The 25463-nt window shown below is 41.5% G+C and overlaps 1 protein-coding gene across 10 annotated transcripts in view; it reads left to right on the top strand.

The window, feature by feature from the left end:
• Positions 1-25463, top strand: part of LOC105475109 (phosphodiesterase 8B) — a 261894-nt gene that overhangs the window by 19946 nt on the left and 216485 nt on the right. For 6 of the 10 annotated variants that reach the window (XM_071098792.1, XM_011730106.3, XM_011730111.3 and 3 more), the window contains exon 1: positions 23939-24524. The exons of the other annotated variants lie outside the window; for them this stretch is intronic. In XM_071098792.1, coding sequence (XP_070954893.1) covers positions 24186-24524 — 339 coding nt within the window. In that variant the 5' untranslated portion in view covers positions 23939-24185. Of the gene's footprint in view, positions 1-23938; positions 24525-25463 lie in introns of those variants that run through there. 10 annotated transcript variants of the gene reach the window in all.

The following is a 25463-nucleotide window of genomic DNA, read 5'->3' as shown; positions in this document are numbered from 1 at the left end:
GCACCGTCTTCCTCTCCTGTTTTAATGACCCTAGAATCAGGATGTGTTAATAGCTGAGAGATAGGCTTGGAACCTTTTCCCATTGACCTGCCTGGGAAAATGACTGCAGACTCACCTTCTCATGCCATCTTTTTCTTGGAAACACAGCAGTTGGATTGCTCTGAACCTGGGGTGAATTATCTGTCTTGATTATTGCAAAACTATTGATTCCTGAGACTGCATTAGGATTGGAAGAGCTATGAGTTGCCCAGTGGCCTTAGGCCTCCATGATTGGAGCAAGAAAGAATCCAGAAGGAAACCAAAGCAGTGGTTTCTCCTGGGCAGGATGAACCACACTCTTCATCTTTGGCAACTATGTGCACCATAGTGTGTATAGGGGAGGCCAAGACTCTGCAACTATGAGTAGTTGCTGGGCCTTCCTATGAGATAGCAGATATTATGCGAACTGTGTTTCCCATTCTGTTTCCTACTAGAAAGCTAAATAAAGGCAGTGATAGATTAAAACCTATTGTGTCTTGTGAATTGATTACCAGTCTGAATCTGTGACCACTATTGCTGGTGGTACAGCTTCTTATAAATTGCTGTCAGCCAGGCAGTGGTTGTAATGGATTTGTCTATGAATGTGTACACGGTGCACACAGTTTCAGCTTTTTATGTTTTCAACATTTGTTGAAGTAGGTGCATGGTTGATAATACATGTGTTGAGTTTAATTGCTGGCTAAGATGACTTCACAAAGGTTACACTATGATTTGACCTTGACACAAAAGTTATTGTTTATACAGGCAGTCAAGGAAATAGAGCATGGGGATAAATTTGATATTGATGAGGCAAATATTTGGCATTGGAGGGATGATGCAATTTCAGTTTTGTTTTGCTTGTTTGTTTTGCAAGGTAGCAGCCAAGTGCTTTTAAGGAAGAAAAGATACCCACAAGTACCTACAGCTAGGTTTATGTTTCGGTATTGAGAGATGTGCAAAGGGGTTACCTCTTACATGTCAAGTAACTAAACTGAAGCCAGGAGATATAGCCTAATCTATAGATGAAAAAAAAATCAAAGCAGTGAGTGGCCAGTGGGAGCAATTTTCATATCTTGTAGGACTGTTGATGTTTGATGGGCAGCATTCTTTTCTTAGTGATACATAAAGTGATGGCATTCCCTACAATTAGTGGTATTTTAGATTTGATGAAATATGGCAAAAATGGCAAAGAGGGGACTAGAATCTAGAGCTTCTATCTCTCAAGCAGTCTACTTTCTCCTACCCATACCAAGGTATGCATTCCCTGACCCTGGTGTTGCCTGACTCCAGCCCTGGTTTTCTTCTCGAAAGAATTTTTAAACTTTTCCCTAGAAGATTGAGACAATTACACTGAAGCATAAACAAATGAAAAAGCAACCATCTAGCACACGTGGCCAGCCAATATTCTCCATTGTAAATATTACTCCTTTTGAGTGAAACTTATGAAGGGTGTTACTAAGGTCAGGACATCACTAAGAAAGTAAGTGACTTAATAAATGTATTTATTACAAGTTCTTTACCATTGTGTACACGTTTAAGAGGCCATGGTTGATTAAATAGCAGGAAAACATGACTTCTCTAGGGTTTTAGCATCTATTTTCTAGTTCCAGTTAGTGTTAAAAAATAAATTCAAGACCATCTTTGCTGGAATAGAATGCAATTGAAATAGGAAAATTAACTTGCTCAGAGAGCTTTTAATTAAATCTTTGTTTGAAAACTGCACAAAAGACCCTCTTAGAAACCTAAGAGTACTTTAGAAAGTTGAGGAGTTCTAGATCCTGTCCTGGATTGAGATGGAATGATATTAGGAAGGTTGAGATGAATAATATTGATAAAGGACTTACTATGAACATCTTTGTCAAACAGCCATTGAACAGCATTCCTGTTTAAAGTGCATCATTTCGCAATACTCATTTTCACATCTTGAAGAGGAAACACCCAGTTTTATTCCAGAATAGCATTTTCAGGGGGACAGTGGCCACTGAAATATTTTCACAACCTGTCTTTTCTTGGGCAGGTTTTTCTTTTTAAGGAAGGGCATTTTTGATATTTTAATATGGCGTGCATTGGGGCTTCTCAGCGTGCAGTCACTCATATCGTGAGAATAACTTCTGTCGGAAAGACCACAGCTCACCCACTGATCTCTGCAACTGCAGAAAATATCTCACGGCTGCAAGGATTGCACAAGAGGAAAATAAGTAGGAAGGTAGAAGTGGGAGGAAATAGTGAAGGGAGTAGAAGGAAGGCTGCTTAGAGGAAGGATAAAGCAGTGTATTTCAACCCTGTGCATCACAACACACAGAGGACAATGTAATATTGTCTAGGACATTTGAGCCAGTGGACAAGGCTCTGTGTCTGCTCCAAATGCTGAATGGGTGACCTGAAGGCTTAGAGAATCAGTATCTTGCTTCTGTACCAGTTCAGCTGGTACCCTGATGAGGAAGTCTGAGAGTAAAGCATAGCCCTCAGTGGGGGAAGGGAGAAGAGTCTGGGGACCACCACATTATCTGCTCCTGCCTGCCTCAAACATCTAGATGGCCTCTTGCTTTGGCCCAGGTGTGGTTAGTCTTCTCTTTCTCCCCTAAGCCCTTCTCACTGCCTTTCTAGGGATTTGCCCAGTCTGCAGGGTTTTTCTCTGCACTACAGCAAGCACTGCTGTCATTCACACCCCCTCTTCCCTAGGCTTGAAATCTGGAAGGCAATGAGAGCTGTGAGCTGCAGGGGAGGACACAGGCGGCCTAGGACCCTTGCTTCCCCCCTCTGACTTGTCATCCTTAAAGGACATATTTCTATTATTCATGCAACACATAATTAGTGAGCATCTAATATGTGCCAAAGATCTTCTCTTGAGGCTTACCTTCAAGTGTGGGGATAAAGTCAAGAAGGAAAGGAGAGGAGGAAAAGGAGAAGGAGAGGGAAGGGAAGAAGAGGGAGGGTAGAAAGGATGCAAGTATCAGATGTGCTGAGCACCAAAAAGAAAGATAAAGCAGTAAAGAGCAATATAACTGTCCAGGATGGGGTGGGGGACATTGCCATATTAAATAGCGTGGTCAGAGAATGCCTCCCTGATAAGGTAATATCTGAGCTAAAGCCTGAAGGAAGTGGAGAGTGAGCCACGTGGATATTTGTGAAAGAATATTTCAAGTGGGAGGAATAGTGGGTGCAAAGGCCCTGAAGGAGCATATCGGTGTGCTCATGGTGCATCATGGAGGCTGCTGAGGCAGGAGGGAGTGAGCAGGGGGCGCAGCAGGAGCTGACGGCAGAGAGGTTGTGGAGAGCCAGGCTGCTCAGGAACTGTGGTCTGCTATAAGGACCAGGTCAGATGGGAAGTGGGGGATCTGACAGGTTGTAGGAGGCTCACCCTGGCTGCTTACAGGGACTAGCCTGAGGGGAGCCAGGTGAAGCTAGGAGACGTACTAGGAGGCCATCAGTCATCCAGGCAAGAGGTGTTGGCAGCTTAGACCAGAATGGTAGCAGTAAAGATGGCAAAAAATGGTCAGATTCTGAATCAGTTTTGTAAGCGAACCTAACAGGATTTGCAGGCAGATGGAATATGGAGTGAGAGAAAGTCTAGGGTGACGTTAGAATATCTCTAAGGCCCCTTCCAGCACTTACATGGTGTGAGTTATCATCAACCTGTTCATTGGGCTTGACACCTGGTCCCTGTCCTTTGCCCATGTTCTTATTAAGTCTTCTCCATGAGTTGAGTCAACTGACCTTGTTGTTATCAAGGGTGATTGTGGTCTTTGTTTTTGAGTGCCAAAATGCCCTTTGGTTTCCCTGGAGGGGTAAACCTTCCAGGGAGTTCTAAGGCCAGTCCTTGACTGCAACAGCTTAACAGGCCATGGTCAAAATAAAGGCTGCTTTCCCTCTGGAAGCCTTTCTTCATTACCAAACTTGGAGTGCCACTAAGATGGCTTTAAAGGAGAGGGGTGGGTCTAATTTGTTAGCTGAAAAATATTGCTCTTAATAAGTGAATCATAATTAGTGGAAAGATGAGAACCAATTCTGTCATCTGTTGCAGAATTTATTTGATAAATGAGATAATAGAAGAGAAAAAGACGTCTACAGTCTATAGTTTAGGGGCCAGTACTAAGTGAGGCTCAATGAGAAGCCAAGAGAAAGCAATTGCTTCACTGAAATCTTATCTGACACACAGGCGAGTGTGATGGAGGTGCTCCTGTCATCTACCTTTCACTTGGCCCTGGTAAGGTCTGACTGGTGTCAATCATGCCTTTTACAGACCTAAAAGTTGTGTTCTCCTCGTCACTTTGGCTCTAGCACATCAACTGGTTGTGTGAACTGTTGGCCGAGACCTTCCCTTGCAGAACTGAAACAACCTCTGGTCTCTCAGTATATATGCTCTAGGAAAGCTTTGATTGGCTGAAGACAAAATAGGCCCAAGAATAATATGATTCATAAGGGATGGTGAATTTATTATCTTACGCTTGGTGGCCCAGTATATCAGTCAGCTTCAGCTACCATAACAAAATACCACACCCTGGGTGGCTTAAACAACAGATACTCATTTCCTCACAGTTCAGAAGGTTGGAAGTCCAAGATCAAGGTGCTGTCAGGGTTGGTTTCTGGTGATGCCCCTCTTCCCAGCTGGCACACAGCCACTTTCTTGCTGTGTCCTCACATGGCTTTTTCTCCATGCGTGTATGGAGAGAGCTCTATAGTGTCTCTTCCTCTTCCCACAAGGATATCGGTCCTATTGGATTAGGGCCCCACCTTTATCCTCATTTAACCTTAATTACCTCTCTCAAGGCCCTGTCTTCAAATATAGTCATATTGACAGTTAGAACTTCAACTTAGGAATTTTGGGGGACAGACTTCAGTCCATAACATGAGGTAAATGTTGTAAGCTTTTTAAAAAATGGATTTTATTGAAGTATAATAATTTATGTACAATAAAGCATATGCTTTTTTTTTTTTTTTTTTTTTTGAGACAGAGTCTTGCTCTGTTGCCCAGGCTGGAGTGCAGTGGCGCGATCTCGGCTCACGGCAAGCTCCACCTCCCAGGTTCACACCATTGTCCTGCCTCAGCCTCCCGAGTAGCTGAGACTACAGGTGCCTGCCACCACGCCCAGCTAAATTTTTCTGTATTTTTAGTAAAGATGGGGTTTCACTGTGTTAGCCAGGATGGTCTCGATCTCCTGACCTCGTGATCCACCTGCCTTGGCCTCCCAAAGTGCTGCGATTACAGGTGTGAGCCACTGCGCCCGGCCAAAACATATACCTTTTAAAGCAGCAGTCCCCAACCTTTTTGGCACCAGGCACCAATTTTACGGAAGACAGTGTTCCCACAGATCCAAAGTGGGTATTGTTTTGGGTTGATTGAAGCACATCACATTTACTGTGCACTTTATTTCTATTATCATTACATTGTAATATATAATGAAATAATTATATAACTCACCATAATGTAGAATCAGTGGGAGCCCTGAGCTTGTTTTTCTGCAATTACATGGTCCTGTCTGGGGGTGATGGGAGACAGTGACAGATCATCAGGCATAGATTCTCATAAGGAGCATGCAGCCTAGATCCTTCACGTACGCAGTTCACAATAGGGTTCGCACTCCTATGAGAATCTAATGCTGCCACTGATCTGACAGGAGACGGAGTTCAAGTGGTAATGTGAGTGAGGGGCAGTGGCTATAAATAGAGATGAAGCTTTGCTGGCTTGGCCTACTGCTCACCTCCTGCTCTATGGCCCAGTTCCCAACAGGCCACGGACTGGTATGGGTCCATGGCCCAGGGGTCAGGGACTCCTATTTTAAAGTGTACAGTTTGATGAATTTTGACAAACTAAGTCATCGTGTAATGTGTCCATGTAATCACTACCACAGTCTAGATATAGACCAGTTCCATCAGCCTGAGTCATGTGCTCCTTCCCAGCCAATCCCAACCCCCACCAGAGACCCCAAGTAACCAGTGTCTTCCTTCCATTCCACTAGACTAGAGTTGTCTGTTTTAGAGTTTCATGTCAATAAAATCATACACATAACCTTTTGTGTCTGTCTTGTTTCACCCAGTATAAGGATTTTGATTTATACGTGTTGTTGTGTATATCAGTAGTTTGTCACTTTTCATCTTTGAGTAGTCTGTTTTATGGGTGTACCACAATTTGTGTATTTATTCACCTACTAATGAACATTTGGGTTGTTTCCAGTTTGGGGCTATTATTTTAAAAGCTACTGTGAATGTCCATAGATAAGCCTTTGGCCATTTTCCGTTATGTTCTTATTTCTCTTGGGTAAGTGCCTAGAAATGAAATTTCACCTTTCCATGGTAAGTGTATGTTTTTAATAAGAAAATATTATAGACTGCTGTCCTTAAAAGATATTGTAGTAATTTACATTCCCATCAGCAATGTATGAGAATTCCAGTTGTTCCATATCTTGCTAACCCTTGGTATTGTCAGTCTTTTTCATTTTAGCCATTTTAGTGGCTGTATGCTGGTATCTCATTGTGGTTTTATTTGCAATTCACTGATGACTAATTGATGATGAGCATTTTTTATATGATTACTGACCATTTTTATTTTTTGTATTATGAAGTATCTGCTCTAAATATTTTGCCCAGTTTTAAAAATTGGGTTGTTTGACTTTTAATTATTGACTTGTAAGACTTTAAAAAATATATTCCCCATACAAGTCGTTGGATATGTATTTCTCCCAGGCTGTGGCTTGCCTTTTTATTTTCTTGAAGGTATCTTTAAAAGAGCAGACTTTTACATTTTCAATGAATTGCAATTTATCATTTTTTCTTTTATAGTTCATGCCTTTTACATTCTTTTAAAGAAATCTTTGCCAACCTCAATTTCACAAAGATTTTTTCCTATGTTTACTTCTAGAAGCTTGCTTCTTAAATTCTGTGATCCGTTTCAAGTTAATATTCATGTATGGTGTGAAGTAAGGGTGGAAGGTTTTTTTGTTTGTTTTGTTTATGCATTTAGATACTCAGTCATTCCACCACCATTTGTTGTAAAGCTATACTTTCCAAATTAAGTTACTTTGGTACTTTTATTGAAAATTAATTGACCCTATATGCATGGGTCTATATCTGGACACTATTTTATTCTGTTGATCTATTTGTTTGTCCTTATGCCAATACCACTCTGTATTGTTTACTGTGGCTTTGTATTAAATTTTAAAATCAAGCACTGTTTGTCTTCTTTGTTCTTTTTCAAAATTCATTTGACTATTCTAGGTCAATCGCATTTCTACATAATTTTTATAACCATTTTGTCAATTTCTACAGATATAAACCTGCTGGGTTTTGATTGGGATTGTATTGAATCTATAGATCAATTTAGGGGAAACTGACCTCTCAGCAATATGGAGCTTTCTGATACAAGAACATTGTATATCTCTATTTAATTGACTTTTAAATTTCACTATCAGTGTTTTACAGCTTTCAGTGTGAAGGTCTACAGAAATATTTTATGCTTTTTAATATTATTGTAAACAGTATTTTGTATTTCAATTTCCAATTGCTCATTGCTAGTATATAGAATACAACTGACTTTTGTTTATTGACTTTGTATCCTGTGATTTTATTATACTCACATATTAGTTCTAGCAGCTGTTTTTGTAGCCATTAGCATTTTCTATGTGTACAATTATGTTGTCTGTGAATAAACAGAATTCTACTTCTTCTTTCCCAAATTGTGTATCTTTTACTTCTTTTTCTTGCTTTATTTTATTGGCTAGAGCCCCCAGTGTAGCTTTGGTGATAGTGCACATCTGTGCCTTGTTCCTGAGCTTAGGGGAAAGACGTTCAATCTTTTAAGTATGATGCTTACTGTAGGGTTTTTGCATATGCTTTTTATCAGGTTAAAAAAAGTTTCCTTTCTCGACTTACTTATTGAGAATTCTTATTGTAAATAAGTAGTGAATTATCAAAAGCTTTTATTACACCTGTCAAAATGATGTTTGTTTTTTTCTTTGTTCTTTTACAGTGGTGAATCACATTGACCTTTTTATTGTAGTAAAATACCCATAACATACGATTCACATTTGTAACAATTTTAAAGTGTACAATTAAGTATATTAAGTATGTGCACTATGTTGTGCAACCATCACCCCAATCAAGTTCCAGAATTTTTAAAAAATCACTCTAAAAAGAAACCCCATGCCCATTCAACAATCACTTTACATTCCCTAGCCCCTGGCAAGCACCTGCTCTGTCTCTGGATTGGCCTATTCTAGATATTTCATATAAATGGAATCATAATGGTGACCTTTGTGTCTGGCTTCTTTCACTTAGCATTTTTAAAAGTTTCATTCATGTGATAGCATGTATTTGTGCTTCATTTTTTTTTAATGGCTGAATAATATTCCATTGTATGGATATACCACATTTTGTTTATTCAGTCATCTATTGATGAACATTTGAACTACTTCTACCTTTTGACTATTGTAAATAGTGCTGCTGTTAAACATTTAAGTACAAGTTATTGTTTGAACACCTGTTGTCAGTTCTTTGGGGTATAAGCCTGGGAATGGAATTGCTGAGTCATATGGTAACTCTCTTTACCTTTTAGCAACTGCCAAACTGTTCTCCACACTGGTGTTATGTTTTAGTTTGTGCTGCTGTAACAGAACACCTGAGGCTGAGTAACTTAAGAGAATAGAAATTTATTTTCTCTCAGTTCAGGAGGCTGGGAAGTCCAAGATCAAGGTGCCTGCATCCAGTGAGGGCCTTCTTACTACATACTCTGGAGAAGAGGAAACACATGCCCTCACATGGCAGAAGGCAGAAGGGCAAGAGGACAAAAGAGATCGAACTTAGCCTCAAGCCCTTTATATAATGGCATGAATCCATTCATGAGGGCAAATACCTGCCATTAGGCCCCACCCCCCAATACAGTTGCATTAAGCATCAAGTTTCCAACACATGAATTTTGGGGGGATGAGTTCAAGCCATAGCATTCTACTATTTTACTTTCCCAACGGCCATGTTTAAGGGTTGCAGTTTCCCCATATCATTGCCAACACTTTTTTTTTTTTTTTTCAATTATAGGCATCCTAGCAGATTGGAAGGGACATTTCACTGTAGTTTTGACTTTATTTACATTCATTTTACAGTTGACCCTTGAACAATGTGGGGGTTAGGGATTCTGACCCCCTGCACAGTAAAAAAAGAAATCAATGTATAACTTTGAACTTCCTAAAAACTTGAGACAAATCACCTATTGTTGACCAGAAGCCTTCCCAATAACAAAAAGTCAATTAACACATATTTTGCATGTTATATGTATTATATACTATATTCTTATGATAAAGCATAGAGAAAAGAAAATGTTGTTAAGAAAATCATAAGGGAGAGAAAATATATTTACTATTCATTATGTGAAAGTGGATCATCATAAAGGTCTTCATTCTTGTCATCTTCATGTTGAGTAAACTGAGGAGGACAAGGAAGAGGAGAGAGGTGATCTTCTTATCTGTGGCAGAGGCAGAAGAAAATCTGCACGTAAGTGGACCCACAAAGTTCAAATCTGTTGTTCAAAGGTCAACTGTAGTTTTCAATTCATTGGAGTTTTAAATTGTATTTCTCTAGTGACAAACGATGTTGAGCATCTTTTCATGTGCTCCTTGGCCACTTGTGTATCTTCTTTGTACAAATGTCTATTTAAGTTCTTTGTTTCTTTTTGAATTGGATTGTTCATCTTTTTGTAGTTGAGTTATAAGAGTTTTCTTTTTAGTTTATTCTAGATACTTGACCCTTACCGAATATATAATTTGCAAATATTTTCTCCCATTCTTTGCATTGTCTTATTACTCTCTTGATACTGTCATTTGATGTACAAAAACTTTTTAATTTTGATGAAGACTCAATTTAGTTTTTCTTTTGTGGTTTGTGCTTTTGGTATTATATTTAAGAAACTATTGTCAAATCCAAGGTCATGAAAATTTGTCCCTGTGTTTTCTTCTAAGAGTTTTATAATTTTAGTTTTAACATGTTTCATGGTTAGTTTGTACATGGTATGAGGTAAAAATACAACTTCATTCTTTTGTGCATTGATTGATTTTTGAATATGAAACTAACTTTGTGTTATTGGGATAAAAACTGCCTGGTCATGGTGTACTACCTTTTTATTCTATTGCTGGAGGTTTGGTTTGCTCAATTGTGTTAAATATTTTTGCATCTATGTTTAGGGGTATTTTTATCTGTACTTTTCCTTTTTTGTAAAATCTTTTTTTCCTTGGCTTTGGTATTTGGATAATGCTGGTCTTATAACATGAGCTGTGAAGGGCTTCCTACTGCTCAATTTTATGGACATGTTTGTGTAGGGTTAGTATTATTTCTTCTTTATATATTTTATAGACTTCACCTGAGAATTTTCTGGGATTGGAGTTTTCTTTGTAAGCAGGCTATTAAACACAAATTCAACTTCTTTTGTAAATATAGGGAAATCTAGATTTTACAATATTTCTTCTTGAGTATTTCTTTCAGTATTTCTAGGGAAATGTCTATCTAAATTGTGAATCTGTTGACATAAATTTGTTTCTAATATTCCCTTATTATTCCTATTAATAGTTTAGGGTCTTGATGTTAGTAATTGATGTCTTTTATCTTTTATTTTGACCAGTCTTGCTAGAGGTTTATCAATTGTATTGACTTTAAAAAAACATTTTTTATTTTTATCTTTTTTTTTTTTTTGAGACTGAGTCTCACTGTATCACCCAAGCTGGAGTGCAGTGGCATGATCTTGGCTCACTTCAACTTTCATCTCTTGGTTCAAGTTATTCTCTTGCCTCACCCTCCCAAGTAGCTGGGATTACAGGCATCTGCCACCATGACTGGCTAGTTTTAAAACTCTTTTTTAGTAGAGTCAGGGTTTCACCATGTTGGACAGGCTGGTCCTGAACTTCCGACCTCAAGTGATCAACCCACCTTGGCTTCCTAAAGTGCTGGGAGTACAGGTGTGAGTCACCACATCTTGCCCAGCATTTTTGTTTATTGCATTTGTGTATTGTTTACCTGTTTACCATGTATTAATTTCTGTTTCTATACTTATCATATCCTCCTGTCTTTTTAGTTTAGATTTAATTGTTTTTTCCCTAGTTTCTTAAGGTAGAATCTTAGATTATGGGATTTGGACCCACTTTCTGTTCTAACATAAGCTTTTGTCCCCTTTATCATTTTTTATTGTGTCTCTTTGATTCTTCTGTCTTTTCTTCTTTATTAGTCTGGCTAGTGGTCTATGTATTTTGTTAATCTTTTCAAAAACCAGCTCCTGGTTAATTAATTAGCATGTCTTTGAGTTCACTGATCTTTTCTTCTGTAGTGTCTAATCTACTTTTAGTTCTATCTAGTGACCATTTCGTTTCAGAACTTGTATTTTTCATTTCTGGAAGTTCTATTTGATTCTCTTTTATTTGTATTTTCCATTTCTCTTCTCACAATGCTTATGTTTTCTCAATACTTGGACAATAATTATAACAGTTGTTTTGATGTTCTTGTCTGCTAATTTCTGCCATTTCTGTTTCTATTGATTTTTCTTTTGATTATTGGTCACATTTTCCTGCTTCTTGAGATATCTAATGGTTTTGATTATATGCTAGACATTGTGAATGTCTAAGTTTTGTTGTCTTTCTTTATTGAGTGTTGGATTTTGGTTTGGTACACAAGTTAATTTTGGTTCCATTTAATTCTTTCAAGGTTTGTTTTTGAGCTTTTAAAGGTAGGTCTGCAGTATTTTCTCTAGGGATCCTTTAACCTTAGTATTAAGGTATGACCCAACTGGATTCTCTACTGAATGCCCTGAGTGATCAACAAAGACACTCCTTTTTGGCTGGTAGAACTTGGATAGCTCCTAGTTCTGTGTGAGCTCTGTAAACTGTTTGCTTATAGCTTTTCAGTTGCTGTCTTTCTGATCTAAGGAATTTCACCCTACTCATGCTTATCTTAGTACCTGCTAAACTCTCAAGTACCTCTCTCTGTTTCTTTCATAAGTATTTCCTTCTTTCTGAAATACTGCCCCATAAATCCCAGCTACAGAAGTCTGTCTGAACCATGATTTTGGTCTTCTCACATCAACAAAACCACTGTGCTCTGCCTTGAACTCCTTTCCCGCTGTGAGACATTGAATTTGCCTCCACGGTGAAAGCTGGGGTAGTCATATTGTATATTCCATCTGTTTCCCTTCTCTCATGAATTACAGTCCTGAGCCACCGATTTTTCAATGTCTGATAATAGTTGTTTCACACATTTTATCGGATTTTCTAGTTGTTAATGGAAGGAGGGTAAATTTGGTCCCTGCTTATTCATCAGAAGTCCATGTTGCAAATTTTTATTCATGATCCTATCCAAAAGGCTGCCATCTGAAAATGCCGTTCTATTTGAAGATGTCTTCTGGGACATTTTTTGTTTTTTTTCTCCATTCTTCTTCTACAACTTAAAACTATGGATATTCCAAATAAATTTGGGAGAACTATACTGCATTGTTTCTGGTTTTTGTTGCAGAATTGTTGGTTTTCCCATAGTGATCCCTACATCTTATTCGTCTTACCCCACACCCACTTCAAATAGGGCTAATGTGACTTTTGATACAGTATTTAGGCTATGAAATGGCTCTCAGACCTTTCCAGGGGAGTTTCTAAGCCCCTTATAGCTGGAGTTCTAAGAACAGCCACTCAAGGCTTGCTTCTACCATTTCTTAAAAGTGAGAATTACTTGTAGATGTGGCATCTCTAACATCGTTGCTTTATACTCACTTGAACATACAGTGGGAAACAGAGGCTATTAAAAATGTAATCAGTGTGAAAATTCATGCCATCTGAATTGTACGGGTATGTAAGGGATTTGAGTTCCTTACAGAATTTTCTGCAATTTAGTACTTAAAATGACTTATAAATGTATATACTTCTCTCTCCTTAGGAGAAGGAAAATCTTAAATACTAGCTTGATTTCTTAATTTAACAGCAAAAAACAATTCTCATACCATGTATCTCCTAACATGTCACTTTCACTTTAAAAGTCTAAAGAGTTGAGGTTTATTTCTTTTCTTTTAAAATTGATGTTTATGTTGTTGATTTTAAAAAAGATCAGATCCCCTGTTATGAAGGATCTTAACCTTGTCTTTTAGATCTCAGTGAGAAATGCAGTACATGTAGCATTAGCTATATTTCTTTTTTAGAGGCTTATGTAGGATATTTATAACCTATAAAAGTTTGATGACTTCATGTTCAGGAGAAAGCAAGTAATTACCTAGCCAAGCTAGGTGGGTGTTCAAGTTAATGGTAAACGGAAAGGAGATGTTGAAAGATTTCTTATCTGAAGCGTAGAAACACAAGAGAAATATATGGAGATAAAACATACAAAGTATAAGACTGTTACATAGTAAGCTACCTCCGAAGTAGCAGCCATTGTTATTATTATTCTGCCAGTATTCTGAAAGTAATTGTATCTGTTTTGTGTACTTACACTGGATTGAATTTACACTATCTTCCCCTGCCCTGTCCTCCAGACCCCTGCTTCCTAGAACTTTATTCATTGTTCTTAAAACATAATGGACTTTTGTCTTCTCTGGTTTGAACTCTATATAGTAATAATAATAATAATGATAATAATAATAATAATAATAATAATAAAAGAAAGAAAAAAATCAAGTACTGTACTGGAAATTTATATCATTCTGCTGGTGTGTATTTAAACATTAAGTTTACTTCCACAGATAAGCCTCTCTTTCCTCTACCCCCACTCCCACATCTCAGAAATGGTAAAGGGGACTATTGAAAACCTGTCCTTAGAAGTCCTTGGTTTTGTGAGGCTTGCAGACATCCTAAAATTTACAACCTTACATTTTGTTTCAGAAAATGAAACATCACAGGTGAGGGGCTTTTTTAAAATTTTGTTTTGTTTTGTTTTTGTTCTTTATCATCGTTTTCGCTTTGCAATATCTTACTACGTGTACAGAAGTAGTTTTCAAAGTGTGATCCCTGAGTATGTGGCATTAACATCACCTGAGAATTACTTAGAAGTGCAAATTCTCAGGCCTCACAATCTGTGTTTAGGCAGTTCTGGTACATGCTAAAGTTTGATAGCCACTAGTGTCAAGTACCCTAGAAAACTCTCCCACATCTGACTGAATCTATTTCTGTCTATGATATTATAAGCCTCAAATATGAGGTATGAAGAAGTAATCAGTCATGCCCCCAGTGACTGTTGCCTTGGAGATGTTTAATGGTGTGACACGGGAAGTGCCATGCTGCAGAGCAAATGTCAAACCCCAAGAAGGGAGAGACTTTCTGCCGCAAGCTTCCAGAGCATCTCCTTTCACTGCCCTAGCAGCCACAGTGTAAGAGGATTAAGACACCAGAACTGCAGAAGGTACTAAAGCAAGCAGGGCCTTCAGGCAGAGTTGTAGCCTCGAGGCACCTTAAGCTAGTTAAGAAGTAAGATCCCAGGGCTCAAAAACAGTTCTTGAAGCAAGAGTATCAAAGGCTGACTTTAGCGATCCAGACACGGAGCAAAAAACTAAAATCACTGCATAGGTCTGACTATGGGGAAGCCCAAGGAAGTCTTGGCAGAAACTGTTTACTTAGCAACCCTGGAAAAGGACCATGGTGCTCTTGTCAGTAAAGAGGACCTGGAGGCTGGCATATCTATCTGTCCTCCTCATAAAGGCTCATGATTGGTTCAGCAAATATTGAACATGTACCATTTCTTGTTCTAAGTACTAGAGTTCCAGCAGCAAACACAAAAGAGGTTCCTCACATTCTAATCATGTTCTAGGGAGAGTTCAGTGTCAGCACTGGCTTTGGGTGGACACTTTCTGGTTTCTAGACTCAAGATTCTGGGTCCCAGAAAGTGCAAATCCAGGTGAAGAATTCCCTTGATAGACAAAGCTTATTTCTCCTGGGAGTGCTCCCCAATCTCATTTGCACTTTGTCCTAGACATCTAACCTGGAAATTTTGCAGTCAGTGTTGATATCACTGGCTCCCTGGCTCCTTATCTAATCAGGCACCGGATCCTAAGGATTCGTTTTCAGTAAGGTCCATGGAATTCCCCTCTCCACCCTTTTTTTCTGTTTTTACAAATTCCGTCTACTCAATATCTCTGTATTTGTTTGCTAGACCACCATAATAAAATACCACAGACTGGGGGACTTAAACAACAGAAACTTATTTTCTCGTGATTCTGGAGCCTACAAGTCTCAGGTCAAGGTGCCAGCAGGGTAGGTGTCTAGTGAGGCCTCCCTCCTCAGCTTGCAGGTGGTGCATTCTCTGTGTGGTCTTTTCTCTGTGTGCATGCAGGAGAGCGTGGGCAATCTCTGCTGCCTCTTTTTCTTATAGGGACACCAGTCTTATTGGATTAGGGCCCCACCCTTATGACCTTGTAACCTTAATTACCTCCTTAAAGGCCCTGTCTCCAAATATAGCCACACTGGGGGTTAGGCTTCAAAATATAAATTTTGGGAGGTCACAATTCAGTCCATAACAATCCCTATTATCCCATTCCTGGGTTATTATAGGTCCTTACTGATCTTCATTCCTGACTTCCTTCACCAGTCCTTCTGGAATATGCAATAAGTAAAATAGCACAGTTGACTCTTGAACACCAGAGTTTGAACTGTGTGGGTTCACTTTCATGTGGATTTTCTTCTGCCTTTGTAATCTTGAAACAGCAAGGTGAACCCCTCCTCCTCTTCCTCCTCAGCTTACTTAACATGAAGATGAAAAGAATGAAGACCTTAATGATGATCCACTTTCACTTAATGAATAGTAAATATATTTTCTCTTTCTCTTGATTTTCTTAATAACATTTTCTTTTCTCTAGCTTACCTTATTGTAAGACTATAGTATATACTACATATAACATGTAAAATATGTGTTAACTGACTGTTTATGGTATTTGTAAGGTTTCTGGTCAATAGTAGGTTATTAGTAAATCCTTTTTTTTTTTTTCTTTTTTTTGAGACAGAGTCTTGCTCTCTTGCCCAGGCTGGAATGCAGTGGCGTGATCTAGGCTCACTGTAACCTCTGCCTCCCAGGTTCAAGCGATTCTCCTGCCTCAGCTCCTGTGTAGCTGGGACTACAGCGGCATGCCACCATCCCTGGCTAATTTTTATTTTTAGTGAGATGAGGTTTCACCTTGTGAAAGTGGCCTCAAGTGATCCACCCACCTTGGCCTCCCAAAGTGCTGGGATTACAGGTTAGAGCCAATGTGCCTGGCCTGTAGTTAAGTTTTTGAGGAGTCAAAAGTAATATGTGGATTTTCGACCGTGTGGCAGTTGGTGCCCCTAGCACTGTGTTGTTCAAGGGTCAACTGTATTTTAAAGTTACAGTCTTATTGAAAACATCACTGATTTCTAATGACTAGAATTTAGGCAGACTGCTTAGTCTGGCATTTGACTCGCTGGTCTGTCAGCCAAAATAATGTTATTCTCTTCTTCTGTACCACAAACCTTTTGACTCATCTGCCTCTTTGTTCTTCAAGCATTTAGCAAGTGTTCCCACCTCTAGGCCTTAAGCACATTATTCTCTCTGAAATGTCCTCTTTTCCACTTATTCAAATACTGCCCTTTCTTCCAAGAGCTATACTCTGTCTCCTCAGTGACATCTCCCGGATAATTTCCACCCACAGTGATCTTTCTCTCTGGGCTTGGATTAATTTTTCAAAGCAAATGTTAACACAATTCTCTTGTGTGTATGTCTGTGTTCCTAACTGAATTGTCTGAGGGCAAATACTAAGTCTTTTACTTCTTTGTATCCCTCACAGCACCTGGCACAGTAGTGGTGCTCAAACCATGTTCTCATGGAATCATGGATGGCTGGACGGATGGACGGATGGAAAAAGAATGATATTCCCTTTGATAAAGTTTTCTGGGAATCTTAGCTTAAATGTCATGTCCTCTGAGAAAAATTTCATCATCCTACCCCAGTCTCACGCTATCACATCAACATATTTTAAATCCTTATATAACCTTCATCACTATCAGAGAATTTTATTGTTTGTTTGTCCTTCCAACTCCCCCTAATATCCTAAACTCCATAGAAATAGGGACTGTTTCTGTCTTGTTTCTCACTGAATGAATGGATGGATGAATTTAGCATCACATTAGTGTAATGAAATCTTTTGGAATGGATGATATGCCTAGCAAGGTGTGCATGCGGGCAGGAGAGGACCTGCTTAGAAACCTGAACTTTAAAAAATTGCTCATGAGACATTTAGGAAATCTCACACTAATTTAGAAACAGATGTGCCTTGTGCCTTGCTTTATAGATTGTAAATGTTTAAAAAATTGGTATGAATTAATAATTTGTACCCTTAGTTTTTTTTTTTTTTTTTGGTACCCTGACTTAGAATACCTAAAAACCTCAAAGTACTATGTAAGAGTATTCATGGAGGCTGGATGCAGTGGCTCACGCCTGTAATCCTAGCACTTTGGGAGGCTGAGGCAGGCAGATCACCTGAGGTCAGGAGTTCGAGAACAGCTTGGCCAACATGGTTAAACCCATCTCTACTAAAATATAAAAAAATTAGCTGGGTGAGGTGGCATGCACCTGTAGTCCCAGCTACTTGGGAGGCTGAGGCAAGAGAATCACTTGAACCCGGGAGGCAGAGCTTGCAGTGAACCGGGGTCACACCACTGTACTCCAGCCTGGGCGACAGAATGAGACTCTGTCTCAAAAAAAAAAAAAAAAAAAAAAAAAAAAAAGAAAGAAAGAAAGAAAGAAAAGTATTCATGTTAATTATTTGGCAAACAACAATATTTTTTGCAAGACAATGGATTTGTTTTCTAAATCTAGATTTTCACACAGGATGTTTCCTTAAGGGTGGTAGAACCTACAGTGACTTCCATTACATAGAGAAGTTGTTTCAGGGTCTTCTCCCTTCATTTCTTTCTTCTTCCGATGTTATCATCCCTGCCTTAGGAGACATTGTCTAGTTACCCTGTCTGCTCACTGCCTTCTGGCGCCACCAAGGTTAGTTCTGCCTCTGTGCCTTTGTTCATGCTGTTCCCTGTGATTGACAAGTTCTTATTGAAGCCCAACTGACATGCCCCCTTCTTCCCTTCCCAATGACCATAACTACTATAAAAGAATTGACAATACCACACATCTTCGTTCTGGCCCCTTGACACTCATGGATTTTATTCCATTCTCATGTGTAAGTCCCATCTGCCTGATTGCTCTGTAAGTTCCTTTGGAGTAGGACTGCACCTTGTGTTTCATGCATATATCCTTTTGTGTCTGATGCTTTTGTGAAATGTATTTGTAAGACTTTAGGAAATGAATGTTCCATCTCTCCTAGCCTGACTATTGGGGTCCAAAATTCTGGAGGTGAGTAGCATTCTGAAGTCTTTGCAGGGCGAATCCAGCCCCTCCCTGTGGGGTGCTTGTTAACAAGAAGGACAGATCACTTTTGTACTATGCAGACTCAGGACCCAGCATTTGGTGGCCTCCAAGTTTCATGATGTTGACTTAAGGAAGTCAGATGTTGGCTGACTTTCTGTTTGCTACAACTGGCAAGAGAAAACCATCCTATGGGCCAAATCCTCTCCTTAGTTTCACTTGGCCTATGGCAAAAGGTCCAATAAGTGATGCACCTATAGTTACAAATACAACTTATTTTTACTCTCTTGAAAGACCTGTCTCTGTAAACTCACTTGGTAGGAATATTTCACCAAGAAAGTGGCTCCCCATGGCTTTCTTTGTCTCTCATTTTCTTTTTTCCTCTCTGTGTGTCTGGTTCTGTGAGGTTTCCTTTGTAAATGTGTATGCATTAGTTTCTCTGTCTCCACCTATCTCTGATTCTCTCCCTTTTAAATTTATTTTCCATCTTTCACCTTCTGTCCAAAGAAAAAAAAAATCAGTGGAAATCCATAAAAGAAAATAGAGTTACCTAAATACTTTCTGTGGACAGAATTAGGAAATATACTTATTCATTTACGTGGTTTTTTATGCACTGAAATTGGTTTTCAGAAAAATAAATTTGCTGTTTCTTGTCTACACCACTTTATACTCACTTATGAACCTCAACACATGTTCATACATTTTCTATATTTGTAATTAATCCATGTACATATCTATTTTTAACCTAACATTGTTTTGTTAGGTTTTATATTACTACAAATAGTGATATTTACATGTGATTTGTTGAGCCATTCCCTAAGTGTTTGATGGTTGAATTATCTCCAGTTTCATTATCATAGACAACATTGCTACCAACAACTTTGTACAAATTATTATATTTTATTATTTTGGCTTTTTCTGATGTACATTACCAAAAGACTACCATGATCTAATCAAAGGCATTCACTGCCTTTAAAAACTAAAAACGCAGAGCATAAAACTCTATTAAACAAACAAATAAAATAACCCCTTCCATTTTGGATTATAACAGTTAAGAGAAAGACAGAAGACAAAGAAATGGGAGAAAATTATTCATTCATAAATTCAACAAATATTTGAGCACCTTCTGTATACTAGGCACTGTTCCAAAAGTATGGGATACATCAGTGAATAAGAAGGCCCCAAACCCCTGCCTTTGTAGAGCCAATATTCTAGTGGGAGAAGGCAGACAATAAACATAATAGTAAGTGAGCTAATTATATAATAAGTTGGAAGGTGATATATGCTATGAAATAAGAAAAATAGGCTAAGGGGAATCAGGAGTGGTAGAGGAACAATAGAGGTATGTGGGTTGCAATTTCAAACAAGGGTTGGGAATAGGCATCACTGAGTAGGAGACATTTGAGCAGAGACTTGAAGGAAGTGAGGAAGTTAGCCTTGCAAGTGCTGATGAAGCTGCACAACAGGCAGAGGGAACAGCTACTGGCTAACAATGTTGGATATCCTGGAGAGCAAGGAGGCTGGTGTGGCTGGAGCAGTGAAGGGGGACTCAGCAAGGTCGCCAGGACCCACATCGGGTAGGGTCTTCGAGGTACTTATAAGGACTTAAACTTCAAGGAGGCTGTGGAAAGGTTATACTGGATTCACTTTCTTTGAAAGGACAGATGCTGGACCTGTCCTTAACCCCTGAACCAAGTCTCTGGGATAGAACCAGGGAACTGTTGAATTTCTGGCAAATTCCTCAGGGTGGTTCTGTTGTGCATGTGGATTCAGGACTACTCTTTCTGTTCAAAAGTCCCACAATTCTAAATATAAAATAATTTAATAAAAGGAAGCAAAAATTTCACAGCATTCTCAAATGTTGGTGATTTACAGACTCTGGAGATTATCTAGGAAATTGAAGCCCAGAGGTTAAGTGACTTGCTCAAGTTTACACAGCCACAAGAGGCAGACCTCGGTTTCAGATTCACTTGTCTATCCCTGAATTCAATGTGCCTTCCCCTGTACTGGGCTGCCTAATAAACAGTATCATTTCACTTATCAGGTGGTTAGATTTCCAATAGCTCCACCATTAGGAACATAGTTTGAATCCAGAAGCTCTATAAGGTTGATTGGTTGATTAAATGTTTGATTATCTAAAAATCAATCAGATAGCTACTATTGTTTTAACCTTTACAGCTAAGAATCATTCAAAATGTATTAATCACATTTGCTGCTTCTCTAGAGGAATTCTGAAGAGTCATGCCATCTTAGAATTGGAAGGGACCTTAATTGTTCAGCATCTTGCAGTGCCTGTGGGCCATAATTTTAAAGTTAGCTCTTATTTAATCCTATTATAAAACACACAAGCCATTCAGGTGACCCTGGACATATTGGAGGTTTTGTTTTACAGTATGTTTCTGATTTAGGTTACTTTCTTTCGATTTGCTTCTTGGATATTTTCTGTTGCTAAATTTTTCTCCACTTAATTTTTTTTTTATAACGTTGGTCTTTCTGGCCTTATTCTGTAACTTGGGCCTAAATTTTATCAGCAATGTCTGAGCCTGTAGTCTCTGCTGTCATCTGGGATGTATTAAAGTGGTCAGTGGCAATTGATTCAGAAATCCCTTCTATGGGCCAGAACTCAGGCCTCACAACTAAGCTGTGGAAATTTCAGTTAAACCATTTCCCCTCCACTTGCACACTTCTGCAGGTTTCAGCAGCCAGATCTGTTCCAGCAATGGGGGCAGGTTGCACATTCCCACTGAGAACACTTGGTGGAGATTATAGGGACACATTATTTTTTTCTTTCACTAAGCCAGAATTGGCAGTCGAAGATGTGTTTGAGCTACTGGCTGCTTTGGGAATGGGAAGAAAAATGTATATCTAGTGCATTTCCCCTTCTATCTTCTATTCCAACAAAGAACTTGCAGTCAATGAAAGGCACTGGTCCTAATATGAACTGTTCAGTTAACCCACTAAAGCAGCCTAGTCCTTTTCACTAGCTACCTTGAGGTCACCTACTCTTTCAAGGCTTAATTATTCTTATTTTTTAACATAGAAAGTTCAACCTAAATTTGTTTCTGGGTGACTTGTAGCTTCATGATTCAGCTCCTAATGTTCTCCACCAGAAGATTGGTTGTAATTTCTATTTTATCACAATCTTCTTGCCTTTCAAAGCCTCAGTGAGTGACTGGTGCTTTTTTTCTGGGTGGTTTCATTGCATTCCTAGAGAAAACTCTGAAAAAGTAGACATGTGTCATGAGAATTAGCATGGCTCTAAATTTCAATATGTGAAGGCTGTCATTGATAGCTCCATGAAAGGTAACGACTGAAATGCTATACGCATTATCACAGATAAGCTTTAGGAATGATTAAACCCTGACTTGAACATTACATCAGGGACTAGTGTAGAGAGTAGTGTTTTTGCAATTTAACTCTGATGTTGTTTTCCCAGGTCCTAAATTGTCCTTTGGAAGCAGAGAAGATGGTAGCTATGAGGCTTAGTTTTAAATGAATGACTGTCCCCATATCTCAGTCTCAGCCATTTAATGTGGTGTTCTTATAGGCATGGATGGGACAAGGAAGCATGGACCTCAGCAGCCTGGAAGGGAACTGTGGTGGAAGCTATGATGCCAGGAAAGGACTTACTCCTCCAGCTACTGGGAGTGCTGCCAGCAGAAAGCCCTTGGCTCGGCTGACATCTCCTGGGGGCAGTGCCTCAGCTGAAGAGAGCCACCTTGCCCAAGGTCACTGAGGTGGCCTGCATATAAAGACTGGTCCATGCTGGGGTATAAAGGCCCATCAGAACAGCTCAGAACCCAGCCCCAACTCAGTACAACTCTGATGCATCATCCCACCTTCAGAATCCTCCCTGCAGGGATGCCTGAGGCTTGGTCAATTTCTCCCCTGCTCAAGCTTGCCTCCCTCCCATCCCTTCCTTTATTTCCTCCCACAAATGACTATCAGAGCACTTCCTAAAAAGCCTCCCTCTGCCTGCTAAACACCATCTCAGAATCTGCTTCTAGGAGGACCCAACCTGTGCAGAAATTTTATGAGCAATTTGCCTGTCCATTAAAAAATATAGCATAGACTTTTTCCAGGTTAGCTGGAGATGGAGTTTTTTGTATCAAAAAAAGAGAGAGCTGAACTGAGAAGAGAAGCAAAGGTAGAAGAATAAGGTTAGACTCTTTCTCTGTATATCTGAATTTGGGATTGGGAATGATACCTTGCTTCTCTATGAAATTTAGAAACTGTCTTTTGAAGTCTTCATCCAGTCACGTCCAAGAGTGGTACAGGAAGAAAAAGGAAAATAAGAATGAAAAAAAAAAAAAAACCCTTAAAATTGAATACTTCTTTGTGCCTTGCATTAAGCCTCTATGTTATTGCCCTTGTCTGTATAAGCAACTCTAGATAAAATCCTTTCTTAGACCATCTAATTATCTCCCCGTACCATTGTGGCAATAGGGCAGGAATTACTGTGGGAACCGGTGACTGAATGGGCAGTGGCGTCTTGCAGCTCTAAATCGGAGTTCACAAGGGAAGGATGAACAGCAGCCATCCTTCTAAAGGCATTCTTCCTCTCCTCCAGCACAGCTCAGTCTGTGCATGCCTCACCAAGGAGAATGAGGGAAGGCCTTGTTGACTGCCCAGCCCAGAATGTGAGGAAGAGCAGTTGACATGGGCGGCTGGATGGGGTAGAAATCAGCATGAACATTTAGTGGCACCCAAGGAAGAGGTGAAAACGGGGGAGAAAGCCAAGAACCGTCAGACAGCTTCTTTCTGTTCTTTCCTTGGATCTTAGGGGAACGTATGTGTTCAAGGGTGCCTTCCTCCGCAGGGCCTCCCATCCCTTGGCATGAACTTCCAAATGATGAGTAGACATGGAATGGGCTTCTTCCAAAGACTGGGTCACCATCCAACTCAGCCTTCGGAGTAGGCGGTGGGGCTGCGGGAAGAGGACGGACCCATGAGGTCTCTCCATCACTCCCCGGGTGTGTTGACAGGCGAGCAAATGCAGTGGATGGGCCTGGGCTGTAGGGCCCCTGCCATTTCGGGAGGGGCCTCCTGGTGTTTAGCTCTGGGATGTGTGAAAATGTGTTGGTGAAAAGCGAGAGGCTTACACAGCCCTTCAGGGGAAGAGGGGCTGGGGCGCTGGGGGCGGCGTCGGGATGAGTGCAGAAGAGACGAGGCCTCTGGACAGCGGAGGAGGAGGGGAGGGCGCCGAGACGCGGTGCCAGCTGCCGCGCACAGGGGCCCCGCGGCGGAGCCGAGCCGCGGGCACGCTCTGCCCAGTCGGGAGAGCTCGGGGAGCGGCGGGAGGGGCGGAGGGGCGCAGTGGGGCCCGGGCGGCTGCGGCCGCGGAGCCGGGGCACCTGAGGAGGAAGGAGGGTGGGAGCGAGGGAGGGAGGGGACGGGTGCAGACCGAAAGTGGGGAAAGAAGGTGCAGGCAGGCGGGCAGGCGGGCGAGCGCCCTGGCCCAGGGCCGCGGGTGCGGGAGCCCGGCGAGGTCGAGCTGGGCGGCGGCGGGGGCCGCGCCGAGGGAGGAGGGGAAGGCGGAGGCGCGGGGAGCGTGTTTGGGGCGCCGCGGCGGCGAGGGTGGCGGCCGCTGGTGCGCGCGGGGCGCTGTGTGTGCGCGCTCCCCAGCTCGGGGAGGAAGATGGCCCAAAAGGGAAAGTTGGGGTGACGCGCGCGTTACCCGGAGGCTCGGCGGGGGGCACCGCGGCCAGCCCGACGGAGCGGCGGACACACAGGCCGGGGGGCGCGCAGTCCGGGCGCCGCCGCGACCGCCCCCTCACTGCAGGTGGCAGCGGGTGCGCTGGGTCCCGGAGGCCGCGGGCGCGGGCGGGCGCGCGGGGGAGCCCGGCCGAGGGATGGGCTGCGCCCCCAGCATCCATGTCTCGCAGAGCGGCGTGATCTACTGCCGGGACTCGGACGAGTCCAACTCGCCCCGCCAGACCACCAGCGTGTCGCAGGGTCCCGCGGCACCCCTGCCCGGCCTCTTCGTCCAGACCGACGCCGCCGACGCCATCCCCCCGAGCCGCGCGTCGGGACCCCCCAGCGCCGCCCGCGTCCGCAGGGCCCGCACAGAGCTGGGCAGCGGCAGCAGCGCGGGTTCCGCAGCCCCCGCCGCGACCACCAGCAGGGGCCGGAGGCGCCACTGCTGCAGCAGCGCCGAGGCCGAGACTCAGACCAGCTACACCAGCGTGAAGGTAAATGCCCCGCGCTGGCACACAGTGTGGGGGCCGCCCGCCCCGTCGGCGGGGCTTGCACGGGCTGGGGGCTCTGGCGGAGTTGGGTGACCGTGACGCGGTTGGTTTGGAGAGGTTGTCACTAAGGAGGAGTTTACTTTTCATTTGTGGAGATGGTGGGAGCCCAGGAAATGTGGACAGAAAAAGGCCCCTGGAGGGGTCCTGGGAGCGTCCTTAGCTGGTCCTGGGGGACGGGGCGGGGAAGGGAGCGCAGAGGGAAGCAGGTGGTCTGGTCTGTTCCTCCTTGAGGACAGGAAGGCTGTGGCTTGGAGGAAGAGGGGTGGGGACCATTGAGAGCATTCGGTGGCCAGTCCTGTTGAATGAAATCTGAGCACGAGCTGGATTTGCATGCCTTGTAGGTGACTGGTGCAGTTGCAGCACCAGGATAGATAGTGCCCCATATTCCGATTTTTACCTGGGATTACCAGCCAGGCTGGAGTCTCACCACAGGCACCGAGTGCAGGGATTTGTGAATGAATAAGTGTTCGTGTTTTGAGAAGAGATGTGGGAACGGAGCAGAGTGGAACCTGTTGTTTGTCACTGTAGCGATTCTCTGGGTTGGCTGCATCCTAGACAGAATTGAGAGAATCGGGCCATGAGTTCGGAGTGTCAGCAGAGCCACCGTGAGGGGACATGGTTTCCAGTGCAGTACAGCTGTCTGAGGATGATTCTGCACATACATATGGTCTTTCCAGAAAGTGGGATTTTGAGGAAGTGGAAAAAATTGTTTAGGTGGTTAAAGCAGTCACTAAATATTTATTTCTTCATGACAGAAGAAAAATAATTATTTAAATAGTGTCCTCCTGTATGTTCTCAAAGTACTATTAAATGTAAGAGGCTTTTCATTGTGTAAATCTGGGCACTGGGTCTTTTTTCCTTACAGCAAACAAGATGACAATG

This window comes from Macaca nemestrina, chromosome 6 (genome assembly GCF_043159975.1).
Source record: "Macaca nemestrina isolate mMacNem1 chromosome 6, mMacNem.hap1, whole genome shotgun sequence".
NCBI lineage: Eukaryota > Metazoa > Chordata > Mammalia > Primates > Cercopithecidae > Macaca > Macaca nemestrina.
Note: the sequence above shows the minus strand (reverse complement) of the source record. Positions and strands in the feature narration are given on the sequence as shown.